Source organism: Zootoca vivipara, chromosome 7, assembly GCF_963506605.1.
Source record: "Zootoca vivipara chromosome 7, rZooViv1.1, whole genome shotgun sequence".
Lineage (NCBI taxonomy): Eukaryota > Metazoa > Chordata > Lepidosauria > Squamata > Lacertidae > Zootoca > Zootoca vivipara.
In genome coordinates this window covers 70,852,678-70,866,168 of record NC_083282.1, presented here as the reverse complement: position 1 = coordinate 70,866,168, position 13,491 = coordinate 70,852,678, and the positions used below count along the sequence as shown (strand labels likewise).

At 41.2% G+C, this 13,491-nt stretch overlaps 1 protein-coding gene across 1 annotated transcript in view; it reads left to right on the top strand.

Moving 5' to 3' along the window:
* Positions 1–13,491, top strand: part of PTPRT (protein tyrosine phosphatase receptor type T) — a 585,629-nt gene that overhangs the window by 498,067 nt on the left and 74,071 nt on the right. The window contains exon 17 of the mRNA XM_060277267.1: positions 9,827–9,856. Within this exon, the coding sequence (XP_060133250.1) occupies positions 9,827–9,856 (30 nt within the window). The remainder of the gene's footprint in view (positions 1–9,826; positions 9,857–13,491) is intronic.

The following is a 13,491-nucleotide window of genomic DNA, read 5'->3' as shown; positions in this document are numbered from 1 at the left end:
AACCAGTCTCAGAAAATTCAGAAGCAAGCATTATAAAGTAAAGGCTGTTGTACCAGAAAGTCTGGTACAACCTAGACTGGGCATCCCCAAACTGCGGCCCTCCAGATGTTTTGGCCTACAACTCCCATGATCCCTAGCTAACAGGACCAGTGGTCAGGGATGATGGGAATTGTAGTCCAAAACATCTGGAGGGCCGAAGTTTGGGGGTGCCTGGTCTAGACTTTTAAAGCAGACTGTACTTATACCATCTTATTGTTATACAAACAAATCTGTGAGAAGCCCCGTTCCATGCCCAATAGGCACAGAACACCTTTGCCAGGTGGCACTGTGGCCCATAGATTGCAGCAAAATACTGGGCAAGGTTTTGCCCAGTATCTTCTCTGTGTGATGGACTCATGGGAAAAAGCTGTCCCACGAGCCCTTGCTGAAGTGAGGAGGGCAAAGCCTATGTAAGACTGCTTCCCCTGGATCTCACAGCCATTTTGCTTTGAGAGCTTTCTGTCTGCCCACCCTCAGGTTGGAGCCTTCACTAAGCAATTTTGGGTCATTGGTTGACAGGGATGGAAGGGAATTTTTTTGGCACTTGGTTGGGGTTTCTTTTCACTTTTCTCTCAGAGAAATTATAGCTTTCCTTTGTTAGGCGGAAGAACATTGTATGAGGGTAGAAATGGCATTGGTCAGGATCAGCATAGTATGGGGGGGGGCATAAAGGGCCTGAGGGGAGGATTGACCATCGCAGACCCAAGTGTGAATTTGGTATCTGCTTGGTTGGAATCTACAGCCTGGTCCCCAGTGACACATTGCTTGCTCACCATGGCAAGGTTCAACACTGGCTGACTCCCGTCATACAGGTTCAGAACAATCCAAACCCAGCGGATCCATTCCATCAACATGGGGCTTTTGGAATGATGAACTCATCCTGGCACCCAATGCCATGACAACCCTTGCCCTGCCTGTTAATAAAGTCCAACTAAGTTTGTCATTGGTATGAACTTTTGTGTGCATGCACACTTCTTCAGATACTTTCGTGCATGCACACGAAAGCTCATACCAATAACAAACTTAGTTGTTCTCTAAGGTGCTACTGGAAGGGATTTTTTTTGTTTGTTTCCACTACAGCAGACCAACACGGTTACCTACCTGTAACTATTAATAAAGATTTAGCCTGATTTTATCCCATTACCATTGTATGATTATTTTGTTGCTCTCATGGGTCTTGCCTGAGCAACATCAACTATATATTTTTGAAGGTTAACTGTTTGTCTGTTCGCTGTACATTTGAACACCTCTTAAGATATCATGATCAAATTTTGCATGATGAGATCAAGGAGCAGGATTTATTTTTTGTTTAGATACAGTTGGATACCATTTTGAATCATGATTGTGAAATGAACCCTTCAGAACTGTGCTGATTTTAACCACTGATTTCGAAACTAATCCCAAGCAACATTGGATATGGTATATTATAAACTTTAAGAAAACTATGGTAGGGCTTCTCAGCATGAATGAGCCAAAGTGATTTAACCTAATTCAGTTGGTTCCAGTCTGTACAATATAGATTGGTCTTTACCATCCTATCTTCTTTCAGATGTTTGGAACTACAGTATTTTGATTTGGGTACAAATAAATGTATCTGGCTCAATTAAAAGTCAGAAACATGCTTAAAAATAGAACAGGGAAGGGGAGAAAATAGCAAGTATTATTCTCTGTCTCACAGATTGCTGACCACAAGTGTTCAGCCAGCATTCTCCTCTAAGGTCAAAGCCATATCTGAGTTTCATTCATCTTCAACTTATTTGTATGAAAGCCTTTTCTCCAGGGGAACCTGTGTTCCCAGTGTTGTTGGAATAAATTTCCCATCATCCCTCCCCATTGGCCATGCTGGCTGAAGCTGGTGGGGGGCAGAGTCCAAAATTTCCAGAGGGCACCAGACTAGGGAAGGATGTTAAAGATATTAAACTGGACATAAGTATGGACTCAAAATAGGACCCTCTTCTGCACTAAACTAGTTGATGCCCTCAACAAATTAATATTAAATTTGTTCATCTGATCATTTTGATCTGAAGTTGCACAATAGGATCATAGAGTCAAACTGAGAGATGTATTTGCCACATGTATCTTACTTTAAAGCTAATGAAGATTAGAACTACAATGAGATGAGAAACTATCCAAAATATTGATGGACTGGAACAATCATTATAATAAATGGATTATTTCTTTTTTTAATATGACAACTCCTAAATACATAAATTTAAAATAAAGATTACTCCTTACATTATACAGAAAGGAAAAAAGCAAGCATATGTGCCTTAGCTACATTGTACTCAGACTTCCATAATAATATCTTAACTCACAGAGAAGCTAGTATGAGATTCTCTTGCCTTTCAAGGCAATGAGGCAGAAAAGTAGTAATTTAATTAGACAAACTTGAGGCACTACCTTCAGACATCAGAGTGACATCTGTTCATGGCCCAGAGCATTATAACTGATCAGTAATAGACACATCTGATTTTCATAGCTGCCAAGTTATCCCTTTTTTACAGGGATTTCCCCTTATGCTGAATAGGCTTCCTCGCGAGAAAAGGGAAAACTTGGCAGCTATGCTGATTTTTCTGAATGTAGCATTTTGCTAACCAAATGGGGGAAACAGTGCCATTGTGGGATTGTATAAGGAGAAAATGTTTCAGGGTGAAAAGGACGCACTGCCAGAAGAAGTAAACATGACTGAAATTAGGGACGGGTGAACAGTCAAAGATTCCACCTAACTGACATAAACTCACTCAGTTTCAAATGCTTCTTGAGAGCTTACAATTACTTTCAGAAATTAAGATTCAGGTAGGTAGCTGTGCTGGTCTCAGGCAGTTGAAATAAATAAATAAAAAATTGTCCAGTAGCACCTTAAAGAAGGCTGATCGTCGAACAATTGATGCTTTTGAATTATGGTGCTGGAGGAGACTCTTGAGAGTCCCATGGACTGCAAGAAGATCAAACCTATCCATTCTTAAGGAAATCAGCCCCGAGTGCTCCCTGGAAGGACAGATCGTGAAGTTGAGGCTCCAATACTTTGGCCACCTCATGAGAAGAGAAGAATCCTTGGGAAAGACCCTGATGTTGGGAAAGATTGAGGGCACTAGGAGAAGGGGACGGCAGAGGATGAGATGGTTGGACAGTGTTCTTGAAGCTACGAACATGAGTCTGACCAAACTGCGGGAGGCAGTGCAAGGCAGGAGTGCCTTGCGTGCTCTGGTCCATGGGGTCACGAAGAGTTGGACACGACTAAACGACTAAACAACAACAAGCACCTTAGAGACCAACTAAGATTGTTCTGGGTATAAGCTTTTGTGTGCATGCACACTTCTTCTGAAAGCTTATACCCAGAACAAACTTAGTTGGGTCTGTAAGGTGCTACTGGACAATTCCCCCCCCCCCCAGAAATTAATCTTGACCCTTGTTGAATATTAGTGCCTCAAATCTGTTTGGTGGCATTATTTATCTTTATCAACTATCTATCTTGCCTTTCCAAAGGAGCCAAGGGAAGCAAACAACAAACCAACCAAACAATACATTTAAATATATTTACCTCTAAACAATCCAAAACATTTGAAAACAATCAAATACCCTCATAGCTAGTGATTGTAGGGTTGTTAGGAACCGTACATTTCAGCCATCAAAAGCCTAGGCCAACGGGAATATACAGTGGTACCTCCAGTTGTGGACAGGATCTGCTCCAGAGGTCTGGTGTGACAGATTGGGCTTAGTTTAAGGGCTTGGGAGTATCTCCAGGGTGTTAAGAGTTAAGTTGCACTCACTCCGTTAGAGTGACAGTTGGCTGCTGAAAGGTGGGACATTCCGCACTTTAAAAGGAGGGAGCAGCCGTTGGTCAGGAGAAGAGGGCGGGAGAGAGTGGTGACTGGAAGTTAGAGGGTGTGGGGCCAGGATAGTGGTGACTAGGAGAGATTGAGTTGGAATTATTGTTATTCCACTGAATGAAGATATGATATTGTAAACAAAGGAAATACTGAAACCGATGTGTTATATTAAAAATAAAGTCTGGTTCTCGTTGGGCAAAGAAATGTCAACTGTTTGATCCAGCAAGGCGGGCGGGCTCAAAGGGTGGTGAACTTGAAGAAAGGGACACTAGGACTTACAGGGTGATAAGTCAGGTCCTCAAGTTACACGAAAGAGGGGTGAAGGACAAGAAGCTCAAGAGTGCCACATTGTTGCCCTGTGTGCTGAGGTAACAGTAACAGGGAGGGACCCTAAGTGAGGGAAGCCCTGGACTGAAGGCAAAAAGGAGCTTTATTCCCAGTAACCCAGAGCCAAGCCTGTAACTGGCCGCGGTAGCTGGATAGGTGTACCCTTGTTGTTAAAATACCTTCAGTGGAAGGGAAGATTGCTATTTTAGGCGGACCTCGAAGTACTGGTGGGGCGGGAGTTTAAGAGAGTCCTCCTCTTCGACACAGAGAAATGAAAAGCAACAGGGAATGTGAGAGTCAGAGGAGGGGTCCGTCGCATCTGGTCAGATCCCGAGGTTTCTACAATCCAAGGACCTCTGCACATGCGCACATGGCAAAACCCTGTAAAATACTTCCGGGTTGGCCGCTTTCTCATCCCGAAATTTACGTAACCAGAGGGTTACGTAACCGGAGGTACTACTGTATTTAGTTTCTTTTGAATGTTGATAATGAAGAATGCAGGTGCACCTTACTAAGTGGGGAGATGCTACTGAGAAGGTATTTTCATGAGTCGGCACCACAAACAGGGTCTCTCATACCAACACATGGGGGTACAAATAATAAAATTATTATTATTATTAGTACATTGTCCTAGATGCTCATCTGGTCACCCCTAAGACATCTTCCACTGAAATGTTTGTTGACCAGAGCAAGCTGCCTTCACAGAACTCTCCAGGCCTATCACCCATGAAGATCAGCAAAAGTCAGTTTCGGTTGGAATATCTTGCATGTCTGGACTGCAGGCATCAAAAATGCTAAACTGTAACCCCCCTTTATCCCTAAAGTAAGATTTAAATGGCCAAGGCCAAGTGGCTTAACTCCTGTACTTTTGAAGCCTGTGATGGTTATCCATTATGTGTAATTCCCAGAAGTCGGTAATGAAGTTTAGAATATGCATAGGCCACTCCTCTGAATACTACACTCTCAATGCAGTTTACAAAACAATTTTAAAATTACAGCTTCAAAATAATAAGAGTAAAAAATGCAATATAATTTCTTCTAAACACTCACAGAATGCATAAAACAGCAGTACTAAAAAGTAGATTTCCTTCCCAGAATATCATATACATTGTCAACAATGTAATCTGCTAAAAGAATCGCTGTACCAAAAAGAAAATATTCCTGCATAGGCCAGCTGAAACAAACAGTTCCCCAATGGGTGCTTAATAGAAAGACAAAGGTGCTTATGAAAGGGGAACATCAGCTTAAGAACATAATTTCTTAACACACACATCTGTGCACCCAGTTCTGAACAAAAACTGTTTTGTTTTTTTTGGAGACACTTGCTAAATATTCATAGAATTCATAGAACTCATTTTAGGGGAAGATATGAATGTAGTTATGGATAATTTCTCTGATAAAATAGGAAGAAAGGGAAACACTTAAACCTTTGAATACATTATTTAAGAAACGGCATGATGTGTTTTTAGAGGCTATCTGTCAGCACATAGAAAATGATGATTATATGCTTTTTTCCAAGGCAAGAAACAGTTATTCCAAAATCAATATATCCTTCATTTCACATGCATTATCAGTGATATCAGAGAGGTTAACCTATGCGAAATATTGGAGGGCACTGGGTCTTCAATAACTGAATGGAAACACAAAAATGTGTGAATATGCCTTTCATGTCAAAATTCACACTATATTAGGATGGAGGAAAGTAGTCAAGGATATAATAGCTTTGCATGAAGTGTCATTTAGTTTTATTTATATTGGCAACAATACTCAAACTACTAATTCTCTAGAGACAATTCTATACATCCAGTGTACATGGAATTGAAGCTTCGCAAATAAAAGATGTACAAAACATAGTTTTAACATACAATGGGCTGTTTAGCAAAAGAATATACATTAGTGCTGTTCTGTGAACTCTTGCAGAAGTAGGCTGCTTATAGACAGAAGGCTGCTTATAGACAGTGCACTGCAATACCGTAATATACTGATGGTACATTATAGAATAAATATGTGGTAAGTTGCTATTTCCATATTTGGTGTTATTTATTGTATTTTCAACCAAGTATGCTGCTGTTAGCCTTCTTGAAACTTTGGTGGTAAGGCAGAATATAAATCCTGAAAATAAATATATAAATAACATAAATGAATAAGAAAGATGGAGGTTGTAGCATATCAGCTCTAGTGGACTGAAAAAGCTTATGAGAAGCAACTTGTAGAAGTCTTATGCAAGAGCTTGCAGAAACATAGCAATATTTTTTTTGATGGGGCGGGGTCACTTTTCTCATACAACACTCTCCTGCTAAGTTTGAAACACCCCTTCAGTGAGCAAAAGAGGACTCTTCCAGAGAAACCGTACTAGAGGACCCATTCTCCACACCAAAGCATGTTCTCCATGTACAATAGGGTAATGGCCAGGGCATTCTAGGACATCTTGTGCATCGCTGGATAGCATTTGTAGTGGACTTGCTAGTAATAATTATAATAAAATGACTGAGACAGAAACAGTAATATCAGTCATAGCCACCATTGACCAATGGCCAAGAATTCTGAGAGTGGTAGTCCAAAAACCCTGGGGGGGGGGGTGGAGGGCGCTAGTTTCTAACCCCCATTATAGAAACTCACTATCTACAGAACAAAAACAGTAATTCTACTTCTGCAAGCCCTGCGACACTTATTTGGAAAGTATACAAACCTGGGAGGGAGAGGAAGGAGCAGTTGGCTCTTGCAAATGCCTATCAACTACCAAGAAGAGGAGAGATTAAATGGCTTCTGTCAATGTGAATTCAGCATGACAACTGAATTATACTTAAAATCTGAGACATGAGAAAATGTACCCTCATCCCCGCCTGCAATCCACAAATCATTTATTCTGGATCAGTCTTCCAAAATTCTTCTTATCTGAATATCTCCTCATAGAGTAGTTGCTTCCAGAGTGGAATCTGTGCATTAGGGAATCTTCTGTGGTTCCATGATTTTTTGTTTTTGTTTTTTGTCTGCATTTCGAATGTACATATCTGCGTTAATAAAACACTGCAAAAAATGACAGTATCTAACCATGGGTATGATTGCACTGTGATAGTTTTTATGTAGTGTTTTAACAATGCATATGTGCACTTTTGTGCTCTGATAAAACACTGTAGTAAAGAATCTTGATGTGATTGTACATACAGTTATGTGAATAAGCTTTTTCCTTGGTAGTTTACCAATGTGCAGGACTACATATGTATATCAGTGAAACAGCTGACCGAATGCCATTCTAATACAATCATGTACATGATCACATGAAGATCTCTTTGTTCCCGTATTGTGTTGATGGGTACATACTCACTGGTAACTTGGAGATGGGTAAAGATGCAAAAGAACTATAATCTGTAGCAAACTGTGCATGCTTCAGTTCCAGAATTAATTTCAGAAGTTTTCCTAGTTAAACTGGAATTCAAGAGAAATAGAATGCAGGGCAGACTAAATTAAATTAATGGAAGAGCTAAGGAATGGAATGGGGAAAATCTTATCCCTAATCTTCTCAACAAGACCACATGACTACTCTTAATTTATACTAGAGCAACTGGTTTGTTAATTGCAGACCAAATAGTTCAGATTGTATTAGTCATCTTGCTGGTGAGAGTGTTCAAGAACTGCCAACCTCCTCCATTTTTCTTGGACACAAGAACCCTGTTCTGTGTTCAAGCAGTTCTGTGTTAAGCTGAATTTCCCTGTGTTTCATTGTACTGTTCTTGTCTGTTCCCCTATGACAGTATGTCATTGTTATGTTTGTCAAGACAGGACAACTTCTACCATGATGCATTGCCACACAGGTCTATGTTTGGCCCAAACTGTCAAATGTCCAATGCAAAAGAACCTCCCAAATTGTATTAACAGCACTTTAGAAGTTGAGAGGTAGCGTGTTGTATATTGTCACTAGGATAGTCTTAGAAACTATATACATAGAAGTGGATTGCCCCTCATAGTGAATAATATTTGAGAGATAAGAAGCCCTTATTTCAAAATGAGACAATAATATTATGCACCCTGTTCCAGGACTATAATTGGCTGCATTCACACAGTTTGTATGCAGCACTGCCAGGACTGGGCATGTCCAGCTCTGTTAAACAATCAGCAATCTCAACAGCTACCTGTTTCACGGAGAGGGTGAGAAGATTAAATTGTGTCCCCCAAGCAGCTTATTGGCATGATCACTGGTTTTCTAAATGGGCTATGTGAGCTCCAGCAGACTGAGGATTCTTGTGGGCTCCTTTTGTGTATCACCATAGCTGTTTTGGGGCTGGTGTATAATAATTGATCAGTATTCAAATTAGGCAGTTCATTGCAGTGGAATACTATGCACAACTGGACAAGGTGTATATGCATGTGTGATCATGATGCATGGAAATCTACATGCAGGTTCTCATTTCTAGGAACAGGAGATTTCTCAAGAAGAACACAGATTAAGTGTGTGTGTGTATGTGTGTCTGTGTGTGTAGATAGTGGTCTCGGTATTTTTTTCAACTCCTTTTTAAGTCAATACACTTTTAAATGAATCATATTATTGTGAAATATTCAAAGCTCTACATTTTGTAGAAATATTTGTGTATAGAATACATAATTATGCATTTTCATATATGCAGGTGTTTTTTTTAAAAACAACAACAACACAGAAACAAGAGCTGAGCCAAGAACTCTCCTACCTCATCCACACTGCTGGCACCCTGCAAAAAGGAGGTCCCTCTCTCAATATTTTTTGGGATATCCCTACACACAGAGACAGCATGTTTTCCCTATTCGGTCTGGTGCCACTGCTTTGGGGCATTATTTTATTCACAAAAACCACACACATCAACAAAAACAAAAAACCACACACATCAAGACTCCATACAGAGTGAGGGCAGAAAGCATTGCCCTCACTCTGTTTTGACTTCAGGTGCCATGTAGCCAAATATCACTGTGTACATTTCAATGAGATTTGACTATGTAGTAATATTAGAAGCCAAATCAGAGAGTAAGGACAAAACATGCTAGCCTTGTTAAGTTTGGAATCCTATGTGCAAATAATAGATGTGGGAAATTGTGCTCTGCGGCAGCAGGAAGGGCGGTGCACTGCTGCTGTCAGGATCACAAATAAGCAACCAATAAGGTTAGCAGTGAGGGCTTTGTGAACTATTTTCATCCCTGAAAGCCCCTCTTTTCAGAGCTAAAGTGTTTGCTAGTGTTCAGTTCTATCCTAGTATTAAGTTAAAACCTCCTACTATTACAGTACTAAACGTGTTTTTTTCTTCTTCTTCACATTTTTCATTGCTAGACTTCCCATGGACAGACTTAAAACTGTTTTGCAGCAATGGGTAGTTTCGTGTTACTCCTTGGTGAGGAACTCAAAGCACAGTGAAGTGACTTGTCCAGGGCCGTGCAATGCATTAGTGGCAGTTACAGTTCTAGAACCCAGGAATTCCTGTTCTCGGAGATTAGCTATCAGACCTTGGAGCAATGCTCAGAAATCTATAAAAGATAAAGCCAAACTGGGTCAAGCGCTGCAATACTGTGTGCATTTCAAGCTTAACATAATGGATATAAAGTCTAATCATGCTTTTTTTCCTTCTTCCCCACTTTTGGACATTTTCTTCATCTGACTGCATATTTAGAAGAAATGCATATTCCTACTCCTATTACTTGTAAGTACCTAGCTGAATGTGACTTTTCTTGAGCATGCTCATTAGAGTTGCAGGGTTTTGTTTTGTTTCTTAATTTTTACAAATTACTTTTTATTTTACCAGTCACATTTTCTTTTCTTTTTCTCTTTGTTCATTTTGGTTTTTGTAGCACTCTACATTTTTAAAGCACATCATCTATCCAATATCCGCACAACCACCTTTTTGTACTCATGAAGCTAAAATAATAATACAAAAGTCGTGGCTACTTCCACACTGAGAGCCTGCATGGTGTAGTGGTTAAGAGAGGTGGACTCGTAATCTGTTGAACCAGGTTCGCTCCCCCGCTCCTCCACATGCAGCTGCTGGGTGACCTTGGGCTAGTCACACTTCTCTGAAGTCTCTCAGCCTCACTCACCTCACAGAGTGTTTGTTGTGGGGGAGGAAGGGAAAGGAGATTATTAGCCGCATTGAGACTCCTTAAGGGGAGTGAAAGGCGGGGTATCAAGTTCAAACTCTTCTTCTTCTTCCTTTTGCAATTAAAACCCATGCCTTTATATCTCACTCACCCCTTGCAGTCTTGCTGATTATCATTTCTTTCTGGTGTAGACTAATAGGAAAATAGCAGGCTAAGCACCAAGTTACTGTAAACTTTCCTTCACTTTCAAAAATACTGTTTCCCAAAGCAGGTGGTGAGCATCTAGGGCAGGGGTCCCCAGACTTACCGCGCAGCGGGCCAGTGCCCGCCGCGCCGACCGCACGGCGGGCCGGAGGGCAGTGGAGTGTGTGCGCAGCGGGCCGGAGGGCGGGGGAGTGCGCGCCCGCGCGCATGCGCACACGCACACGGTCGGGGAAAAATCACCGAAAATCGCTTGTGCGCATGCGTATGGGCCTCCCCCGACCCGGAAGTGCATCGGAAATGACCTCTTCTGGGTCGGGAGAGGCCCATACGCATGCGCACAAAGGATTTTCGGTGATTTTTTGCCGATTTTTAAGATCATCGCCGCGCTGCGCGCCGTAAGAGCGGGCGGCGGCAGCGGGCGGCGGGGGTCGTCGCGGGCCGGATTGGGAGGCTGATTGGGCCGCATACGGCCCGGGGGCCGTAGTTTGGGGACCCCTGATCTAGGGTTCTCACTGTCTTCTCTTTCTCTTTTCTAGCTGATGGGAAGGAGGGTTGAGCAGCAATGGCTGGTGTCCGTTGGGACTGGTAGGGCAAAAGGGTGGGAGGCCAACAGTAGGTGGAGCTATAACCAATGGGAGGCAGAGCCCTGCTCCACATTATCCTCTCTGCTGAGTTCTACAAGGAACCAAATGATGTGGGACATCCATGATTAGGTTCTCTTGTATTTTAATCTGCTGTGTAGTTTAGGGTGGCAGGGAATGCAGCCCCTCCTTCGACACAGCTTTCTTTCTGAAGGGACTCTTTCTTGTCAACTTCATTGCCCAGATAAACTCTAATATTACATTGTATTGTGCTAATATATGAGCATGGAGACTATGAATATAGTTTCTAATTTTTAATGTTTACTTTCTTGTTAATTGTTCCTGGAAAATCATTAATTAAAAGAGAGGTTTTTTTTAAAAAAAATCCATGGTAGTGGAAATTTCAGATAAGAACCACACTGGGGGAGGAGTGTTTTCTACTTATGAAACTGCAGGTCCCTAATACCCAGATGTATAGGGAGACTAGTTATTCAGTGGATTGGAAAACACTTATAGTGCATTGTCAGGGGTGCTCTTGTATTCGAGGAATTTGTTTAAATTGTGGAGCAGACATGGTAATGAGGAGGAGGGAATAGTAGAGAATTGCAAAACTTTGATAAATCCTTCTGTCTTGCTCTCAGATAGCAAAACCCTTCAATCGAATAGCACAACCCTTCTGTCTTGCTTTCAAATGTTTCTGGGGATGCTTGGCAAATGATCAGTGAGTGCACAATAAAAAGATGCCCTTCAGGTGTTCATGGGGAACTGTGAGATGGAAATGAGTTGAAATGACATCAAAGGCAGGTGGTTCTTTCATGGGAGGAGAAAACTTCCAAGAAACCAGAAGACAGATTTCAGCACAGCACTAGATAAATTAATGAGGGATGGAAGAACCACATAGCACATTTCCTGCCTCGTCACTTTGTAGAGGTGCCACACCAACACAGGATCTTTCCATATTACTTGTTGCTCAAATCGTGTTGTGATCTACAATCTGTGAGTGAAGTGTAGCTCCAATCTGTGAGTGAAGTGTAGACCTCCGAGTATAGGGAGGTACATAAATTCAATAAATAAATAAAATGTGTGTTATGCAGAACACACTCCTGAAAGCTGATTTTTTTAAAAACACTTGTCTCAGGAGTTTTTAATAAAGGTGTGTACACACTCCCATTTACTCCACAGCTAATGCACTGTCACTACTGTTTTGTGAAGCCATGCACACACAATATTTGCTACAATCTACATTGTTCCAGTTGTTGGGTTTTTATATATGTATAGAAATACTGTGTTTTGATGTAGTTCCCCACCATTGGCTTACAACCTATTAGAAAATATAAGCTATAAGGAGCACCCATGCCCTCCTCTCTGCCCACTGGTGTGACTCTATAGGATATGACTTGCAAACACATCCAGCCATGCTGATGTGTACAATGAAGTGCAAATGTGATTTGAAATGCAGCCAGGGTGTGTCTGTGACCTTGCTGCATTTTAAGCTGGCAATGTGTACACAGCCTAAGTTTGTTTTAAAGGGTTAATTTGGTTTCACAGAGAATTCCCATGTGCAATTACTTCTTACTGCAATAATAATATTCCAGACATAAGGTCTGCTTTACATGTTAATTGAAACACATGGTTCCTGTGACCTCTGTAATTGCTCCCATGCTGCTCTGGGAATGTATAATCTTACACTCGTATTGTTCAGCTGCACTTGCATGTTTACATAACATGCCACTGAATCCCTGGGGTGGTGTGAGTTACTGGTGTATGACATAAACACTTATGACAAGTACAACCAAACAGCATGGACTTGAAGGTTCGCTATACTCCTTGGAGTGTAATTGGAGCAGCCACAAGTATGGTAGAAACCACAGTATGCCAGGCAATGTGCAAAAATCATCCAAAGGTATAAATGCTGGTGGATAGCTCTGAGTTCAAGTTCAGATACAAATTTCAGGGGCTCATAAACATTGCATACAGAATAGATGGGCTTTACAAAACCCTGAAATTATTCTGTGGCTCAGATTAAAATCTGAGCCACTGAAGAAGTCACAACTCCTCTGAACTGACCATCCAAAACACACTTTCTTTCTTTCTTTCTTTCCTTACTTCTTGGCAGATAATGGCAGCAGATAGAGGCAGCGGGAGGGATTAGATTGATAGAGCTGCATACAATTACTAATGACTGTCTGTTCTTCTTCTTCTTCTTCTTCTTCTTCTTCTTCTTCTTCTTCTTCTTCTTCTTCTTCTTCTTCTTCTTCTTCTTCTTCTTCCAATATTGTTGCTGGAGTGTAATATAGGCTAAAGCCTTTTCTTTTGCTGCATTTGGCTATCTTTATGAGTTTGAGGAATCTGTGGCACTACATCTTATCTCATCTAAAATATTTGCAAACTTCAACAACTCCAATATGAATTCCCAGCCACCATTTCACCGCACACTTAACATCTACTGTAGAGAA